Below are 16,249 nucleotides of genomic sequence, written 5' to 3' on the forward strand. Positions count from 1 at the left end.
CTCTGGTTTGCCAGAAGAGGCTTGGTCATGCTGGCCACATGACCTGGAAGCTCCCTCGGCCAATAATGCAAGATGAGCGCACAACCCCAGAGTTGGTCATGACTGGACCTAATGGTCAGGGGTCCCTTTACCTTTACCTATAGTTGTAAGTATAGAAAAGTAACTTCACATCTTCAGGAGTGATATTTATTTCACATTCCAGAAACGACTGAACTACTCACCATATTCCAAATGCACTGCTACTCTTTTTGTTAAGCAGCTGAAAACTGGTATTTTTTACAAGATTAGTTTTCTGTTAAAATTGTCTTCCATGACTATTTTAAGTCAGTCTTTCAATCCAAGGCCTATTGGAGATCAACAGAGTTAATGCAAGCTGAAAATATTACTCAGAAGATGTGTACACATTAAGTTGTATATGTCTTGTTTATTTTTTATAAACACTCCTCTTAGTTCAGATGATGAAAATCAATACTCCCATCCTGGTGCTAGCCATCAATTTTAGATCTAGTGGCTACAGTACTAAAATAAAATATACATTTACTCCTATCTGTAATGAAGTATTGACTGGACTAAGGTTATCTGTGTTTATCAGAACTCATAAGAATTCTTTCAGAAAGGAATTACAGAACATTGTGAAACTATTTAGGATTAAACATGTCTCTTGTTAGTTTTGTTATTGCCATGAAGTTAGAGCTGGATTATAATTCAACAGCTGTTACTAAAATGACTTGTGAATGGCCCTTTAGGCAATTGTGGGATAAAGATTTAAGTTTCTAAATAAAATGGTAGTATATGTGGGAGGGTGAAATGTCAAAAATAGAATGCAGTTCTTTGTGCTTCTTTTTCTGATTTACAATATGACATGCCATAGTTGGCTGCTATTTACATGCAAAAAGAAGTCTAAAGTTTAATGTTCACACTAGTTTCATTGTATCCTATTCCAACACAGAGTTTATGCAGACTAGGGTTTAGTAGAAGACACAGTTCATCTATATTGCTACAAGGTTGTACTTCCACTTTTCTACTTTGCAACTGCCAGGATAGTGGTAGAGCAGGGGTCAGCAACCTTTTTCAGCCATTGGCCGGTCCATCGTCCCTCAGACCATGTGGGTGGTCGGATTATATGGGGGGGGGGGTGAACGAATTCCAATTCCCCACAAAAAACCCAGAGATGCATTTTAAATAAAAGCACACATTCTACTCGTGTAAAAACACACTGATTCCCAGACCGTCTGCGGGCCGGATTGAGAAGGGGATTGGGCTGCATCCGATCACCGGGCCTTAGGTTGCCTACCCCTGTGGTAGAGGATACGGGACCCAAGAGCAGCAGTGAAGGTGGCAGAAGGGCATTGAGCCATAGAAGAGCCTCAGAAGTTCGCTATAGTTTCATTCCAGCCTGAAACTAACAAGGAGTGTTTGTAGGAGTGAAAGAGAAAGAGAAATAGCAGTTTCTGAGGTCTAGAAATGACATGCAACTTCAATGAGATTTCCTGGGTTTCTGAGTTGGAAGGGATGGTTCCGAGATAGTGAATAGAACATAAACTCCGAGGAACCTGTGTCAGGTTCAGGAAGACAGCATAGAAAACTATATGGTGAAGACAGTAATATCTATCTCCCCAGCCACATTGGATCCTTAGGCCAGAAGATCTCCCTGTCTCTTGCACAGTCCATGCATATGCACCTATTTTGTGCTGGTAGTGTGAGGGGCCAGGAATCTCAGACACCTACCTGTTTGTGACCAGTTGCGTACTCACTCTGCCATTCTGTTACATTGCCTCAGGAGTTAATTTTGCCAGTTAGAACACATTTCAGTAAGTAAACAAATCAATTAATAATAAGAATAATAAAAAAGTCTTACACAGGTGCAGTCAATGTATGTAGGAGCAGCCCAAGTAAAAAAGAAAGTCTCCTTTTCATTTAATCCACGGTGCCTTTGCTATAATTATTTCACAGTTAGCTGGTTACATACCAGCATAGGACCTCCTCAAAACCCTGGAGAGGCCTTTTCATGCATGCCACATCTTTGATTACAATTACACAAAGGCAGTGTGTTTCAGTGTCATTGGGGCCAGCAACTAAAACACTGATTGAAACCGTTTTTGGTCTCAGGACACACTTGAAGCCTTTATGGCCTGCCATGGAGTAGCAAATAGCAAATAGCTCTAATTACAACCTGGCATTGCAATCCTCCAGTGACCCATGTTTGAATCTGTGCCTATACTTTGCAAAATACAGAGAATACACAGAAACAGCTTTCTTTTTCTTTTTTGGCCTGGGCAAAAGAAAAGTGTGCTTTGGAGTGGAGGATAGCTGCCCAGAATGAAGCAACTGCTTAATAGATCCTTGAAGCTACAATTGGCACATTTTCCCTGAGCTAATATGAGAAACCTAAATCCTTTCTAACTCTCTCTTTCTCAAATTCTTTGCTGGACACTGAAATGAATGAGTTTTGAGTTTGTCGCCTTTGTACCAAAACACATTCTTTACCTGATTCTCTTATTGACACACTCGTGTATACAAAGGTCCAGCATCCTACTATAACTCATATACAGTAATCTGACTCCTAAGCCTTATCTTAGTTTCCTCATTGCAAAATCATAGTTGCCTCAAACAGGTGGAAACACGTCACCACAGTTTGCCTTAGCCTGCACAGTATGACATACGGATGTGTGCAGCAAGCTAAAAGGAGACGAATAAAAGTTTGTCATTACTACTGTAATGTTTCTGTATACCCAAGGTTGTTGGGGGAAAGGATGTAGTCTGAATAGAATTGCTCTTGAACTTTGCTTCTAAGTTCTGGCTCAAAACAGTTCATTCTACTTCATGTTCTTTGCTGAAGGACAGTTCTCCCTTTTGGATTATAAAACAATGGTATGACCCAGTCAAACCATCAGACCATCTAGCTTATTATTCTCTACTCCAGTTAACAGCTGCTTTGTAAGATCTGAAGCCAAAGCTATACTAGGCTTGCAAGAGAATAAAGCTGAAATGCTGTGTCCTTGTGTTTGTGTCCTCGTACTTACACAAGGTGTTCTGGCAAATTCTGTGCATGTTAAAAATTCTGTTTTTTTATGCATAGGTAAGTTTCAACCGATAGTGTTTTGTTACTTTACTACTACTTGTTTTGTGAAATTATAAAAATGTATTTTGCAATTCACATTGCTTACTAAACCAACATTAGTATAAGGTTCTCTGTGACATTAGTTTGTCATGCAAGGTATGCCTGCTGACCATCCCTTTTCTTCACAACTATTAGAGGTGCAGGCTTCTTTAAAAAAAACTAGCTACCCTAGTTTCATTAATGTTTTTATTATGTTTTTGTAGGATTGAGGTCACCAGCCTTCTTCCTTGGTCGAGGTGGTTCCCCTTTAGTTTAATGGTTTCCCTATTAAAAGCCCACAAGAGTCCTAAAACCCACCCTCTTCATTTGGGCAAGACTAGATGTCTGTCACACACCCAATTATTTGGCTAGCACCAGATGATCAGCTAAACCACAATGTTGCCCTTCAGCTTTGGCAGTGGCCAAACACCAATCTGCCAGAGTCCAAATGCCAGCACAATTCTTTGGGAGAGGCCAGACACCCACTTCCACTCCATACTATTACAATAGAAACTACCAATGTCAACGCAACCTCTATTAAGTGCTCTTAAATTCCATCACCAAATACTTTGAAGTTTACAGTAAGATAAACCAAACATATAATCTGCACTGGGTTAGCTAATAAGTGGAATGTATGGTAAATAAACACACCATTGAAAGTTTGATTTGTGGTGTAGCACAGAAAACATATGCTATGAAAGGAACATACACAATTTACCCTTTATTTTGAGCATGTTTTAAACTGCTCACATTTCTCGTGATGAGGTGGAGCTGCCAAATTCCCGATGTGGGACTATATAAATTATTGGTATCATGCAAAGACTTTGGGATAATTCACACAGTGATCTACGACATCAATCACTTGCGATCTGCAGTCCATTGGCAGTAGGAGTACAATATGGGCATGTCTTTAAGCCAGCAGCCTATATTCAAAACTTGACAGTGCCAAACTACCGAAGGCTGTTCACAAAAGCAAGACTGAATGTTTTCCCCTCTGCAGTGCTGGAGGGCAGGATAAGAGGAGTACCCTACCAGGAAAGACTGTGCTCGTGCACCCATGATGTAGATTCTATAAAACACATTGTGCTGCACTGTGGGAAGTTTGAGCAAGCTAGGGCTGAAGTGATTTCACCCCTGCTAGCCTTCCTCCCAGGAAAATCAGAGGATTTCTATATCAGGTTCCTATTGGAAGACCGGTCAAATGCCAGAACACTAGCAGTGGCAAAGTTTTTATCGGTGGTCACAAGAACTAATGTTTCCTATTCCGAATTTGAGTAAGATGTCTGAGTGGTTCGAGGGCGGGGTGTCCCAGCTGTGTATCGCTTGGTAACGAATTGATGGGTCTATGGACCGTAATAAAGATTGTTGTTGTTGGTATCATGCAGTAAGTTTCATGAGACTTAACAGACGTGTGTATGTCACAACTTGCAATACTTTGATGTCCAATAGGCCAGTGTTTCTCAACCAGTGTGCCTCCAGATGTTTTGGGACTACAACTCCCATCATCCCTAGCTAGCAAGACCAGTGGTCAGGAATGATGGGAGTTGTAGTCCCAAAACATCTGGAGGCACACTGGTTGAGAAACACTGCAATAGGCTTTTGTTCAATGAATATCTCTTAAAAACTCATCACCACTTAGCTATATGAGCCTCCTAAGTACTTAGCTTCTATTACCAAAGCTGATTTTGCTAATGTTGAATATTGATGTCATTATTATTATTATTTAAATTTTAAAATATATAATCTTATAAAATTGTTTCCCCCTCCTGATACAGTGCAGTCAACAAAACTATCATCTTAATATAGTTAATAGGCCTTTAAAAACTCTATAGGGAACATAAGGTTATTGTGAAGCTTTTAATTTTGGATCCTGACCAAATGGAGATAATGGTTAATCCTTTTATCTTTTTTTCCCCTGCTGTGGCCAATGCATAAAAGTAATGATCAACGCCAAACATTAGTATCCGGTAAAATCTAATATAAAATCTTCAAAATTAAAACACTGACTCCACAAGTCAAGGTTAATGACTTGTATTAAAAAGAAAATACAGCTTTTGTAGGAGGATAGCAAGATATGAAATCACACTATGCAAGCAACAATCACAATACTGAACCTGTCAAATAAAGGATTAAAACCTGTCACTTCTTAATGCAGTGTTTTCCTAATCCCTACTGGTAACCTTGCAGAGCAACAGCAAAATATTGTCTTTAGCAGCCAAGTGACTGAAAAACAAAACCTGTTTCCATATGTTGCCTTCCAATTGTCTTTCATTTCTGCCAAATGCTTTGGCTGAGTCAAGGTTTCACCTTCATGCAGGGACAAATTCTTGTACTGTTCAAACCTTAAGACTTCTGAAACTCCTAAGTAGATTGCCTTGATGACTTTAGTCCTGAACCATAATTCAAGGTGTACCCTAAGGTAAGCCATTTTCAAAATGAGATCTCCATCTCTTGCAAGGCTTTCCATAGCTGAGCCCTGGACCTTGTTTATATCATGTAATAATAAATAAAGAACTCTGTACTTCACATAAGCTGTTGACCCTCCACCAACAGGCAACCACAAACACCTAGAACTGGTTATGTATTTTTTCAACATGGCTTCTAGGCAGTTTTGAGCCTCAGAACCCATTTTTCTTTTTTAGAAATCAAACATAGGAGCATGCAGAATATGAAATGAACTGTGTTTCTGTGACTTAAATCTACTACCGTACATCTATTATTTAAAAGGTATAATCTGTGAAAAAGGGAAATAGTATTTTAGAATCTAGCCATGCTCTAACATTTAGCCTTGATCCATGGGTACTTCTCTGGATTTCCATAGTTGTCCAGAATATACATGTCTTCCCAGTAAGCATCCATAAGTGCCACCAACCCTACCAATAACTTACGGTAGATTTGATAGTTGAGCTATTATTTAATTCTGAATGTTGCATGACCTTCATACTCAAGTCTCAGACCTTATTTCCTGATTTTAAAATCCTCTGGCAAACATTTGCCTAACCCTCTTGCTTTTTGGTCTTACTAACACTTTTTCGGTTGTGTTTTATATGATTTCTGAGCCTGACTACCCATTTCCTCATGGATTTGATCCTGAACTGTTATGTTTAACCACAGCGTGTGTCTATATAACTTGCATCCTGGGTCTGGTTTTGCATACCTCTGATTCTTCTTCGGATTTCTTCCTTGCTAGTCTACGGTTCTTCTTAGAATAGTAGCATCTGATCCTGCTTGCTTTTCTTTCTGAAATGTGATAAGATGTGATATCTGTAGGAACGGAAGCCCTCTCTTGCAGAGAGCAGTGATTAAGTGGGTATATAAGATGTGAGACAATCTTATCCTGGTCCCAAGCCATTTGTACACCAGTATCAGCTCCTTGAACTTTGCCTAGTAGCCAGTTGGCAGCCAGTCAAGCCTTTCAGTATAATAGCAATATTCTGCCTCAGTGAGCGTTGCTTTTTGTACTAGCTGCAACTTCTGGGCTAACCTCAGGGGTGGCTCCACAAGGAGCACATTTCAGCATTGCAGTCTGAAATGTCAACAGTGCATGGATGACAGTGGCCAGGCTATCCCAGCTGCAACTGTCCTAAGCCAGGGAGGTTATCCGAACCTCTAATTACAGAGATTGGTCCATTAAAACCCTCAGAATAAGCTGCAGTTTCTTTTAGGATCAATTATGGATCAAATAGTTGAGCTACCCAGTTGTGCAATATTCCTCTTCTTTATTTTAATAAAGCTGGAATGCTGGTTAAACAGAATATTGATTATTTGTTTCAATCAAAGATTAGCATAACAGATCGTGCTATTTTTTTGGATTTTGGATTTAGAGACTTCATGTGTACTCCACTACAAAACTTAGGGGAAACTTGGGCTTCTTTGCATGCTGGTGCCCTGCCCCGCTCCTGTCTGGAGGACCTAGTGGCAAAAAAGCTAAATCCCTAGAGCTAAGAGGTGTGAGGGCATCAACATGTTTGCTGCTGTACCTCTAGCAGCTTGGGGTTCACACAGCCTCGGTTTCTGTGCCCTTTGACATGCAGGATGCCATTCATACTATAAAGCAAGAATCAACTGTAACACATATCAAAGGAATTGTAGGCCGGGTCCTTCACTTGCCCTGCTAATCAGTATGGTTAACAGTGCCTGTACTTTACACCCTATCTTCCTCTGGCTTAGCTCCATCAAAACCAGCAGCGTTGCCATCTCTTCTTGGTGTGTATGCTTTTCTGAGCTGATCTAAATGCTCAGGAAACAATATATGGCAGCTTCCCCTGGAGACTGTACCAGTTCAGAATGGAACTGTAGGAATTGCTCCCAGGTAAAGCAGCAACAACAGCAACAAAAACCCATTTCCTGTGGGAAGTTGATCTATTGTTTTGTGAAGTTGATAGCTTTGTTGATGATGCATGTAACAATACGCGTTCACATTCACACATGAAATCACAGTCTAAAATGACCACATGGTTTCAGAAATGTGTAATGTATTCAAAATATGAAAAGCATTGAATCAAGTATCAGGGTGGGGGTTGGGGAAGATCACGTTGCACACTTTGTGTACAGATTTCAGCCTTATAAGTCCTTCCTGGTTTTTCTTCTAAATGCTTTTGATTTCAAAAACATATGTTTGGTAAGATGCCAGTTCAAAATGAAACACTGCAGTATGCTTGCCTGTCAAGATAGGACAAACTTAGACCACCGAACCTTGACGGCGTTTCTTTAACCAAAAATGGGCTTCTGTGCCTCTTGTGTAATCGGAGAATGAGTATGGTTGTCTTTAGCAAATGCATAAATCATTCCCACACTATATTTCTCTGGAGGATAATTTGCTGTCAGCGTCAGCTTTAATTGTCTCTTTATCCATGAAGGCAGATGGGAGAGTTAAGCCAAATAAGGGTGTACTGCTATTTGGCTTACTAACTAGCAACAATCACATAAGATAGGTGGGGAACATTATGTGGCACTAAAAGTTTAGGTTTCATGTCTCTGTTTCAAGTGCTGGTAGGTACTCATTCTGGCTTTTAGAGAATCATCAGTCACTTGCGCAGGATTCATTTCCACATCTTGTAAAACCTGTGCAAGACTGGTGGAAAGTGCATTATATAAACCTCCATAGCATGTTTAATCAACAGTATGGCTGCTCCCACTGCTTGTTTTGGGATGTGTCCTGGACATGCTTTCAAACAGCTGATGCACTATGCACCCAATCTTGGATTCTAATTAGGGATCCAGTACTTGGTTTTGCCAACTCAGGGCTCAAATAGCAGTGCAATCCTTTACATGTTTTCTTTAAAATAAGCCGCATTGATTTCAGTGGGACTTATTCCCCAGCAAATTGTGCATAAGACTGCAACCGAACTGTGATGTGAGAAATCCACGATCAGGATTTCATGTGGGACTTTGCCAAACAGAAATGCTAAATTGAGAAAGCATGACTAGCCTAAAGCTTTCAGCTCCTTAAGTTTGCCCAGAGCCCATTAGCAATGTAGGGAGGAAAAAGCACACAAGTACAACAGTAGCTTCTAGGAAGGAACGGTTTCAATCAGGGAAATAGCACAGGAGGAAAAGGTTAATAAACTCTGCCCCAGCACTGCTTCCCTGGTCAAAATAACAGCCTGATGTAGGATTATGAATAAATACAATTGATGATCAAAGAAACTACCTTAGTAGAAGTATATTTGTTCTGATTAAGGTATCCCCCCACTCCGAAGCAATTTCCAAATGTAATTCCCAGTGTATGTAACAGTATAAATTTGTTTGGTAGTTTGGATTATATAATATTGATGAAATGACCTCTGGTCAAGGCCAGCTCTAACACAAGGAAGCTAAGGTAGTTTGCTAATTTATTGTTGTCAGTTTATCTGATATGAAGAACCTCCTTTTATTCATACACTTTGACAAGAGATCAAGAATAGCTGTTTCCTGGTATACCATCAATCAGTGAATTTCTTCTAGGCAGTACACAAACCACAGTCAACGCCTGGAACAGGTAGTGGGACTATACTATGCATGACTGTGTTTGACACAAGGGGAAGGGCAGGTTCTGTGGCATCTGAAATAGACATATTCCTGCTTGCTTGAGTAAAATGAGTAAAACATCCCTCCCAGTTGTCCTGCCCTCACTCATCAAGGGTATATATCCATTTGTTTATCCTAGGTGGGGAACCTCCTTGCTTTAGTACACTCTGACATGAAAACAAGAAGCCAATGAATTTCTTCTAGGCAGTATACAAACCACAGTCATGGTTGAAACAGGCAGTGGGAATATAATATGTGTGGCAGGGAATAGAGCGAGCTGAAGAGCATGTTCTGTGGGATCTGAAATACGCATATTCCCACTTGAGTAAAAAGTTTCTCCCAGGTGACCTGCCTTTCCTCTTCCATTGAGGGCATATCCATTTGTTTTTACTGTGAGTGCAGTATTAATGCACCACCTTAGACTCAAGTTTCTGAAGGGAAAAAGCAAAAAAGGACTCTCTCTCCCCCCCCCCCATCCACCCACTTCTTACCAGAATGGTGGGAGCACATTGGGTGGTGATGGCTCCAGAGCGTATCTTCCTCCCTGAAATTTGGCAGCACCCACGACTGCAGCTGCCTGAAGGATTTATAAATGGATTTATCTTTATCTTTGTCCATCTGCTCTATCCTAATCAGCTGGTTAGAGTAATTAATGGGCAAATTATTTATCTAATAATATTCTAGATGAAATGCTGTGTCTTCACATGGATGACAGAACTGCAAGAAAGTTCGGTTAAATTGACTTGAGCAGGCTATTTTTAAACACAACTTATTTCTGTCACAAATGGATTGGAAATGTGAATCTGTTTAGCCTGAACTAAAAGGGAATAAATCAATATATTGGGTGGGTGTGTAGCCGTTTCTATGTTCGGGTCACCTTCAGTAAGGACCCAGTTCTGTATACTGTAGTCTATTTTATTACAGTTACAGACATAACCCCACCTTCTTAAACTACAGCTGCCTCTCAAGCCCACATTTTCCATTTCTCTCTGCACCTCAATGTCCCCAGGCCATTCCCTTGTTCCCAAACCATATTTCTGCTTAGCATCCTATTGAGCATTTCCCTGGAAATATTCCCAATGTTTCATAAAAGCATATGTTTTACCACACACAGCTTTTGTGCAGAGCTTTCCGTTCCCTGCTCCTTCCCTCAGTAGGTGAGTCACTGAATAAATTGCCCAATATCCTTAAGTAGGTTAGCTGTAGCTTGGGGTCCCCCCCCAAGCACAACATTTACTGGGCTATGCATTTAAAATTAAAGCCTCTTAATATCATCACACTATCTGTAAGTATTTGCTTTATGTGGCGTGCATGGTTTGTGAAAACATAAAGGTTATCATTTGTGGTGATGTTGGCTTATTCTTTGTGGTTGTTTTGGCTTGCTCCGGGTGAAGCACTCAGCTGAAAACCACAACTAGGTGGAGTTCCTTTGTGTCACATAGAAGCTGAACTTTTAAGCCTCTTACAGAGGGCTTCGGCTTGCTTTCAGTGTCATGTTCACCCTTGGGGTGTTTATACAATCTGAATATGAACTTCAGCAAGGGCATTAGGCCAGAAGTGATCTATAAATACTCTTTGTATGACTGGGACATCATAGTCTGAAACAGCATTTTATTTACACCCCCCCCCTCCGCACTTCTCAAATGGGCTTTTGTGGTTCTCGGAATGTTCCTATCCTTTATGAGCTGACATTGTGTTTATCATTTGTAAATTCACAGGCAAAGACCCTAGCTGTATTATACAATCACACACACAAGCTCAAGGTGCATTCTGCTCTACTGGCCTTGATGTATCATTAATTATTTTATGATTATAACTTTGGAATAGCATTTAGGGTTGCCAGACTCAATAGAGGACAGGACTTCTGTGCCTTTAATTTCCCTGCTCTCTTTTGAGTCTGGAAACCTTAAAGAGAAACCAGCAGACCCTTTGCTTGGAAATTAAACAAAGGGTCTACTGGTTTCTCTTTAAGCTTTCCAGACTCAAAAGAGAGCAGGGCAAGTAAAGGCACAGAAGTCCTGTCCTCTTTTGAGTCTGGCAACCCTAATAGCATTACAACTCACTGGGCATTTCAATATATCCTGCCACGATTTTTTGCCTGTCACACACTGACTTTTAAGATAAATCAGTGGTAAAAGGTATGGTTTCAAGTATATTGAATGCCTTTCTTATTGTTGCTTACCTCCACCATATCTTTCCTTTTCATGCATGGAATTGCTCCAGCTTCTTCTTTTTTAAAGTGGGGAAGTGACTTAATCAACTTGGCTTAAGTTAGGAAGACAGAAGGGCAGGAGGGTTCTGCCATCCTTTCTGGCTTGCATGGGATTTCATTCCATTGTCAGAATCTTTTGTTATGTAGAAAAGAATCTATGAGGGTGCCTTGTTACTGATGGTGGATCACTGTGGTTGATGACATCCTGTCAGGAGTAATGATGCTGCGAGCGCCAACTGCATCAATCTAGCCTTGACTCATTACAACAGATATGCCCCCCAAGATGCGAACAGCTGCCCTGATTGAATAGATTGCTACTGTTGCTCCAGGCAACCCTGGATCAAATCACTCTTCTAATTCTGCTTGATGAAAGCTACAGAAAACCAAGCACTGCACAGCAACAGCAGTACCACATTTTGGACCATCACTTAGGGAGAATGGAAGATCTGTGTTACTGTGTTGCCTTTGAGAAATGCACAGTGTTTCAAAGAAACCTTTGGATTACGTACTGATAGCACACTTTGATCAATGTGAAGACTCTTTAGGTCAAGGATCGAGGAATCTGACCCTCCAGGTGTTATTGGACTACAACTCACATTATCCCTGAACATGCTGGCTAGGGCTGCTAGGAGTCGGAGTCCAGTAACACCTGGAGCGTCACAGATTTTCTACCCCTGCGTTAGTTTATAAATATTTTGCACTTACAGGTGATAGAAGGTGCTCTGAAATCGGCATCCCAGTCTGAAATATAAGGCAATGAAAATTCACCATGTAGATATTTTTGTATCTTAGCATTCTAAAGAAAGTAAAATATATTGGTGCTAAGATAATAAGGGCTATCTTTTTAGTGTTTCTTATTCATCTGTCAAATTACTTTAAATATCTTTTGAACAACCATATCTCTTAACAGGATTTTTTTAAAATTGAAGGCGGCATATTGAGGTATTGCTGCACTGAATGAATGAATTATGTGGGTAGGTGGTAATTGTGCTTGTAATATAGTGAGCTATACTTTGTTGAGTCAAATGGCCCACCCATGTAGGTACTGCCAAATACTTTTCAAACAAAAGTCCATCTTTATTCTGCCCAGTACTTATTAACTGGATAAAGGGTTATTTTGGTATAAGATCATTTCTGTAATGAGAATTGAGCTTCTGGGACAAACAGCCTTCACACTTGATTCAAATGTGACTGAAACCTATTTAACAGCGCCCATATATAATGGATAAAAGAAGCATTAGTAAACACTAGAAGACTGGTAGCCAAATAATCGATAGTGGGGGGCCGGACTATATTTCGGGGGGAGGGGGGAGAACGAATTCCTATGCCCCACAAATAACCCAGAGATGCATTGTAAATAAAAGCACACGTTGTACTCATGTCAAAACACCAGGTAGGCCCCGCAAATAACCCAGAGATGCATTGTAAATAAAAGGACACATTCTACTCATATAAAAACATGCTGATTTCCGGACCGTCCGCATGCCGGATTTAGGCGATTGGGCCAGATCCGGCCCCCGGCCCTTATTTTGCCTACCCATGGGGTTGATGGTCATATGCTGCAATATCAGGGGAAACCACAGTTGTGAATGCCTGAACACGGTCATAGAGAAAAACGGCCTGGAATGAGAGTTCTTTGAAGCTAGGATCATAAAGCGAGTATCAGTTCTGCTAATCATACATTATGTTGGTTAGAAACTGTAATATGTTAAGATAATCAGATGCTTGCTTCATTATACCTCTTTGCTGTGAATTTAATTAAATGAAGGCATGCTATTCCAGTTGCGACAAAATTAGGATAAAAATCCTTTTGATAAACCTTTTGATTCATATTATTCAGGTCTCTGCTCTTATGTTAAACCAGAAAGATTTGTAATCATGGTTGACCTTTATAGATATATTTGCAGTAACTCCTATTTAACTGATAGTGAAGATAATGGCTTAGGTTCAAGGATCTTACTGTGTAGGTACCTCATCTTCACATGTGCTGCTGTTGATTTTTCTTCCCACCTGTGTCTTTTTGAAAGCAATCTAAAATCCAACCCCAGAGGGTCAAGCAGGTGCTCCAGAGCAGCTTTTCTAGATGCATGGGTAAAATCCTGTGAGCAGATAAGTGGTTTTTGTGTGTGTGTTTTTCTAGCACAGCAGGATCCTTAGATCCAAGCCAGTTTTCGTGAGCCGGCTACTAATAAGCAATTTCTTCTGAAACATAGGACCGAAAGCTGACGAAAGTGGAACGGCAGAGATTTAAAGAGGAAGCAGAGATGTTGAAAGGTCTTCAGCATCCGAACATTGTTAGGTTTTATGACTTTTGGGAATCGTGTTTAAAAGGAAAGAGGTGTATTGTGCTGGTTACAGAACTGATGACATCTGGAACCCTGAAAACGTAAGCATTGGACAAATTGAGCAGTGCATAGTTTACCAAATGAGGTATTTGGGCAAATCACTTGCTTCATTTGAAAATATTCCATTATCATGAATTGAAGGCATCTTTCCTTCTAATAGCTTATCTGTCTTTGATCTTAACTGAGCTGAAGGCAGAGTTTCACTGTCTTTCTGTCCTACTCTGTTTTGTTATGTAACCACTAGCTGTTATGCCCTTATTTCCTCTTCCCCTCTGTTTTACACATGAAAGATGAATGTAGAGATTCATAGCGTCAACACAATTTATTATTAAGCCACAATAAACCAATCCTCTGCTGATGAGAGAGGAGGAAAAGAAGCATTTGGCTCATTGAAACCAAACTGTTAATTTTGTTTTGTTAATCTGAATCATGCTAATTAATGGTTTATGGTGCTGATGATCATGTTCAGCTTGATGATGGCATTAGAAGAATAAATGTTCCGCTGCTCATGAGAATACGCTGTATATTCCTCCCCCACCCCCTGGTATATGAACATATGAACACATCACTCAATATTTCAAGGCCACAGCACTACTTCTTAATTACTTAGATTTGAGTTGATAGATGTCAGTAAATTTATAGCAGGGACTTCTGCCACGTATTAGCACCAAATCTGTAGTTTTGCAAGCACTTTCCAGCAAAGCAACTCCCCCTCCCCTGAGCCAGCAGAATGCAGGTATTCATACACGAGTTTCAAATTATACATGATCCCTCATATCATTTGAATGTATGGTCTTTAATGTTTTTGGCTCTGAGTGGACTGAGTTAATATTGATCATCCATGGTAAGACCTCCATCTAGTATCTAAAAGAAGATGCATATATTAACTTTTACCAAATGCAGTTATCTAAAATACATATTAATGCAACATCACTGTTGTGTGGTATTAAACTCTCAATGTAGCATTGATTTTTGTTCTGTCTGATATGTTTTTATTCCAGTTATTTGAAGAGATTTAAAGTGATGAAACCAAAAGTCCTTCGTAGCTGGTGCCGGCAAATCTTGAAGGGTCTCCATTTTCTGCACACTAGAACTCCACCAATCATTCACAGAGACTTAAAATGTGACAATATTTTTATAACTGGACCAACTGGATCTGTGAAGATAGGAGATTTAGGTCTGGCAACTCTCAAAAGAGCTTCATTTGCCAAAAGTGTAATAGGTAAGACATTTTCCCTTAGCAATTGTCTCCTCCAGTCTTATAAGCAAGGTATTTCCATCTACAAATCTGTAAATTATTATAACATGGATAAGTGATAACAGACCGTCAAAAAACAAACAAATCACTGTTTATAATTTTTGTGGAAACTACGTTGAAGTGCCTTACAAATGCTATAAAATTATCTTCCTATGGTAGTTTTTGGAATGGTAGATTTTCCTAGCTCATAATTTTTCATCCTGTTGGATTTCCTAAAAAAACAAATAATTTTCTTTGTTATAGAAGAAGCTCAGACTCTGTTTGGGCTTCACTTAGCCATCATCTTGTTAAAATTATACTGTAGTGTTTTTTGTGTTTTTTTTTACCATAATTGCTTTATGCTGCAAACCTAGACATGCCTGCTCAGTTGTCAGCTGCACAGTGAGACTTACTAACAGCCAAGTGAGTAAAGGATTTTAGTCTTAATGTAATCATAACCAAATCAAAGTGCATCTTCTGTGCAATTTAGCTGCAATGATGGGACGATTGTGCCTTTTCTCAGCCTGGCATTTGTAGTAAGATTTTGGTTCTTTGAGCTCTTCAAAGAGCTAATTAATGCCCCCCCTAATAGTTTGATTCAGTATGTGGTATCATCACATTACTTTGTCTTTTTTACTGGAGCCAGCATACCAGTAATAATTATACTCATGGGGTCGGGGGGCTGATTCAACTGACTCAGGAACTCAGTGCCAAGGGAGGCCTGGCTAGCTTCATCTCTGATTGGCAGGATTAAAAATAATTTAAATAAATTGGGACTTCAGCACTCAAGATAATCTGTAATTTATTGTACTGTAATCTATTTTAGCTGGCTGTTTTATTTTAACTGTTATATTGATGTTTTATCTGCTTTGTTTGCTTGTTTATTTATTTCATTTATGAATCACTTTTCTTGAGGTATCCCAAAGCGACTTATTATATAATGACATAGATAAAACAGTTGGTATATTAAAAAAGGATAGAGGAATTGCGCATATCTTAAAATATTATCTATTTGAAATTTGTATATACACACAAATTTCAAATAGTTTTTTATTATAAGAAAAACAATCACAGTTAAAAACAATTCCATGACAGATACCAATTGGGACAAAGATTTTAGGAGGCTTGTTGAAAGAGGAATGCCTTTCACAGGTGCTGAATTGACAATTGAGAATGCACCTGTCCGATATGCATTGGGAAGGAATTGCAAAGGACAAGTAACACCACACTGATGGCCTGATTCTGAAATCATGTGTAACGAACCTCCTGATATGATGGCACCTGCAGGAGGCTCTCTTCTGTGGAAAGCAGGGATCTGTTGGCTATGCAGCAGGGTGAAGGAATAT

The 16,249-nt window shown here is 39.7% G+C and overlaps 1 protein-coding gene across 10 annotated transcripts in view; it reads left to right on the plus strand.

The window, feature by feature from the left end:
• WNK2 (WNK lysine deficient protein kinase 2) overlaps positions 1-16,249 on the plus strand; it is a 113,312-nt gene that overhangs the window by 15,188 nt on the left and 81,875 nt on the right. For all 10 annotated transcript variants that reach the window (XR_009557105.1, XM_035106304.2, XM_060271446.1 and 7 more), the window contains exons 3-4: positions 13,535-13,707; positions 14,668-14,888. Coding sequence is in view for 9 of the 10 variants with exons in the window: in XM_035106304.2 (XP_034962195.2) it covers positions 13,535-13,707; positions 14,668-14,888 (394 nt within the window). In the remaining variant the exon portion in view is untranslated. The remainder of the gene's footprint in view (positions 1-13,534; positions 13,708-14,667; positions 14,889-16,249) is intronic.

This window comes from Zootoca vivipara, chromosome 2 (genome assembly GCF_963506605.1).
Source record: "Zootoca vivipara chromosome 2, rZooViv1.1, whole genome shotgun sequence".
Taxonomy (NCBI): domain Eukaryota; kingdom Metazoa; phylum Chordata; class Lepidosauria; order Squamata; family Lacertidae; genus Zootoca; species Zootoca vivipara.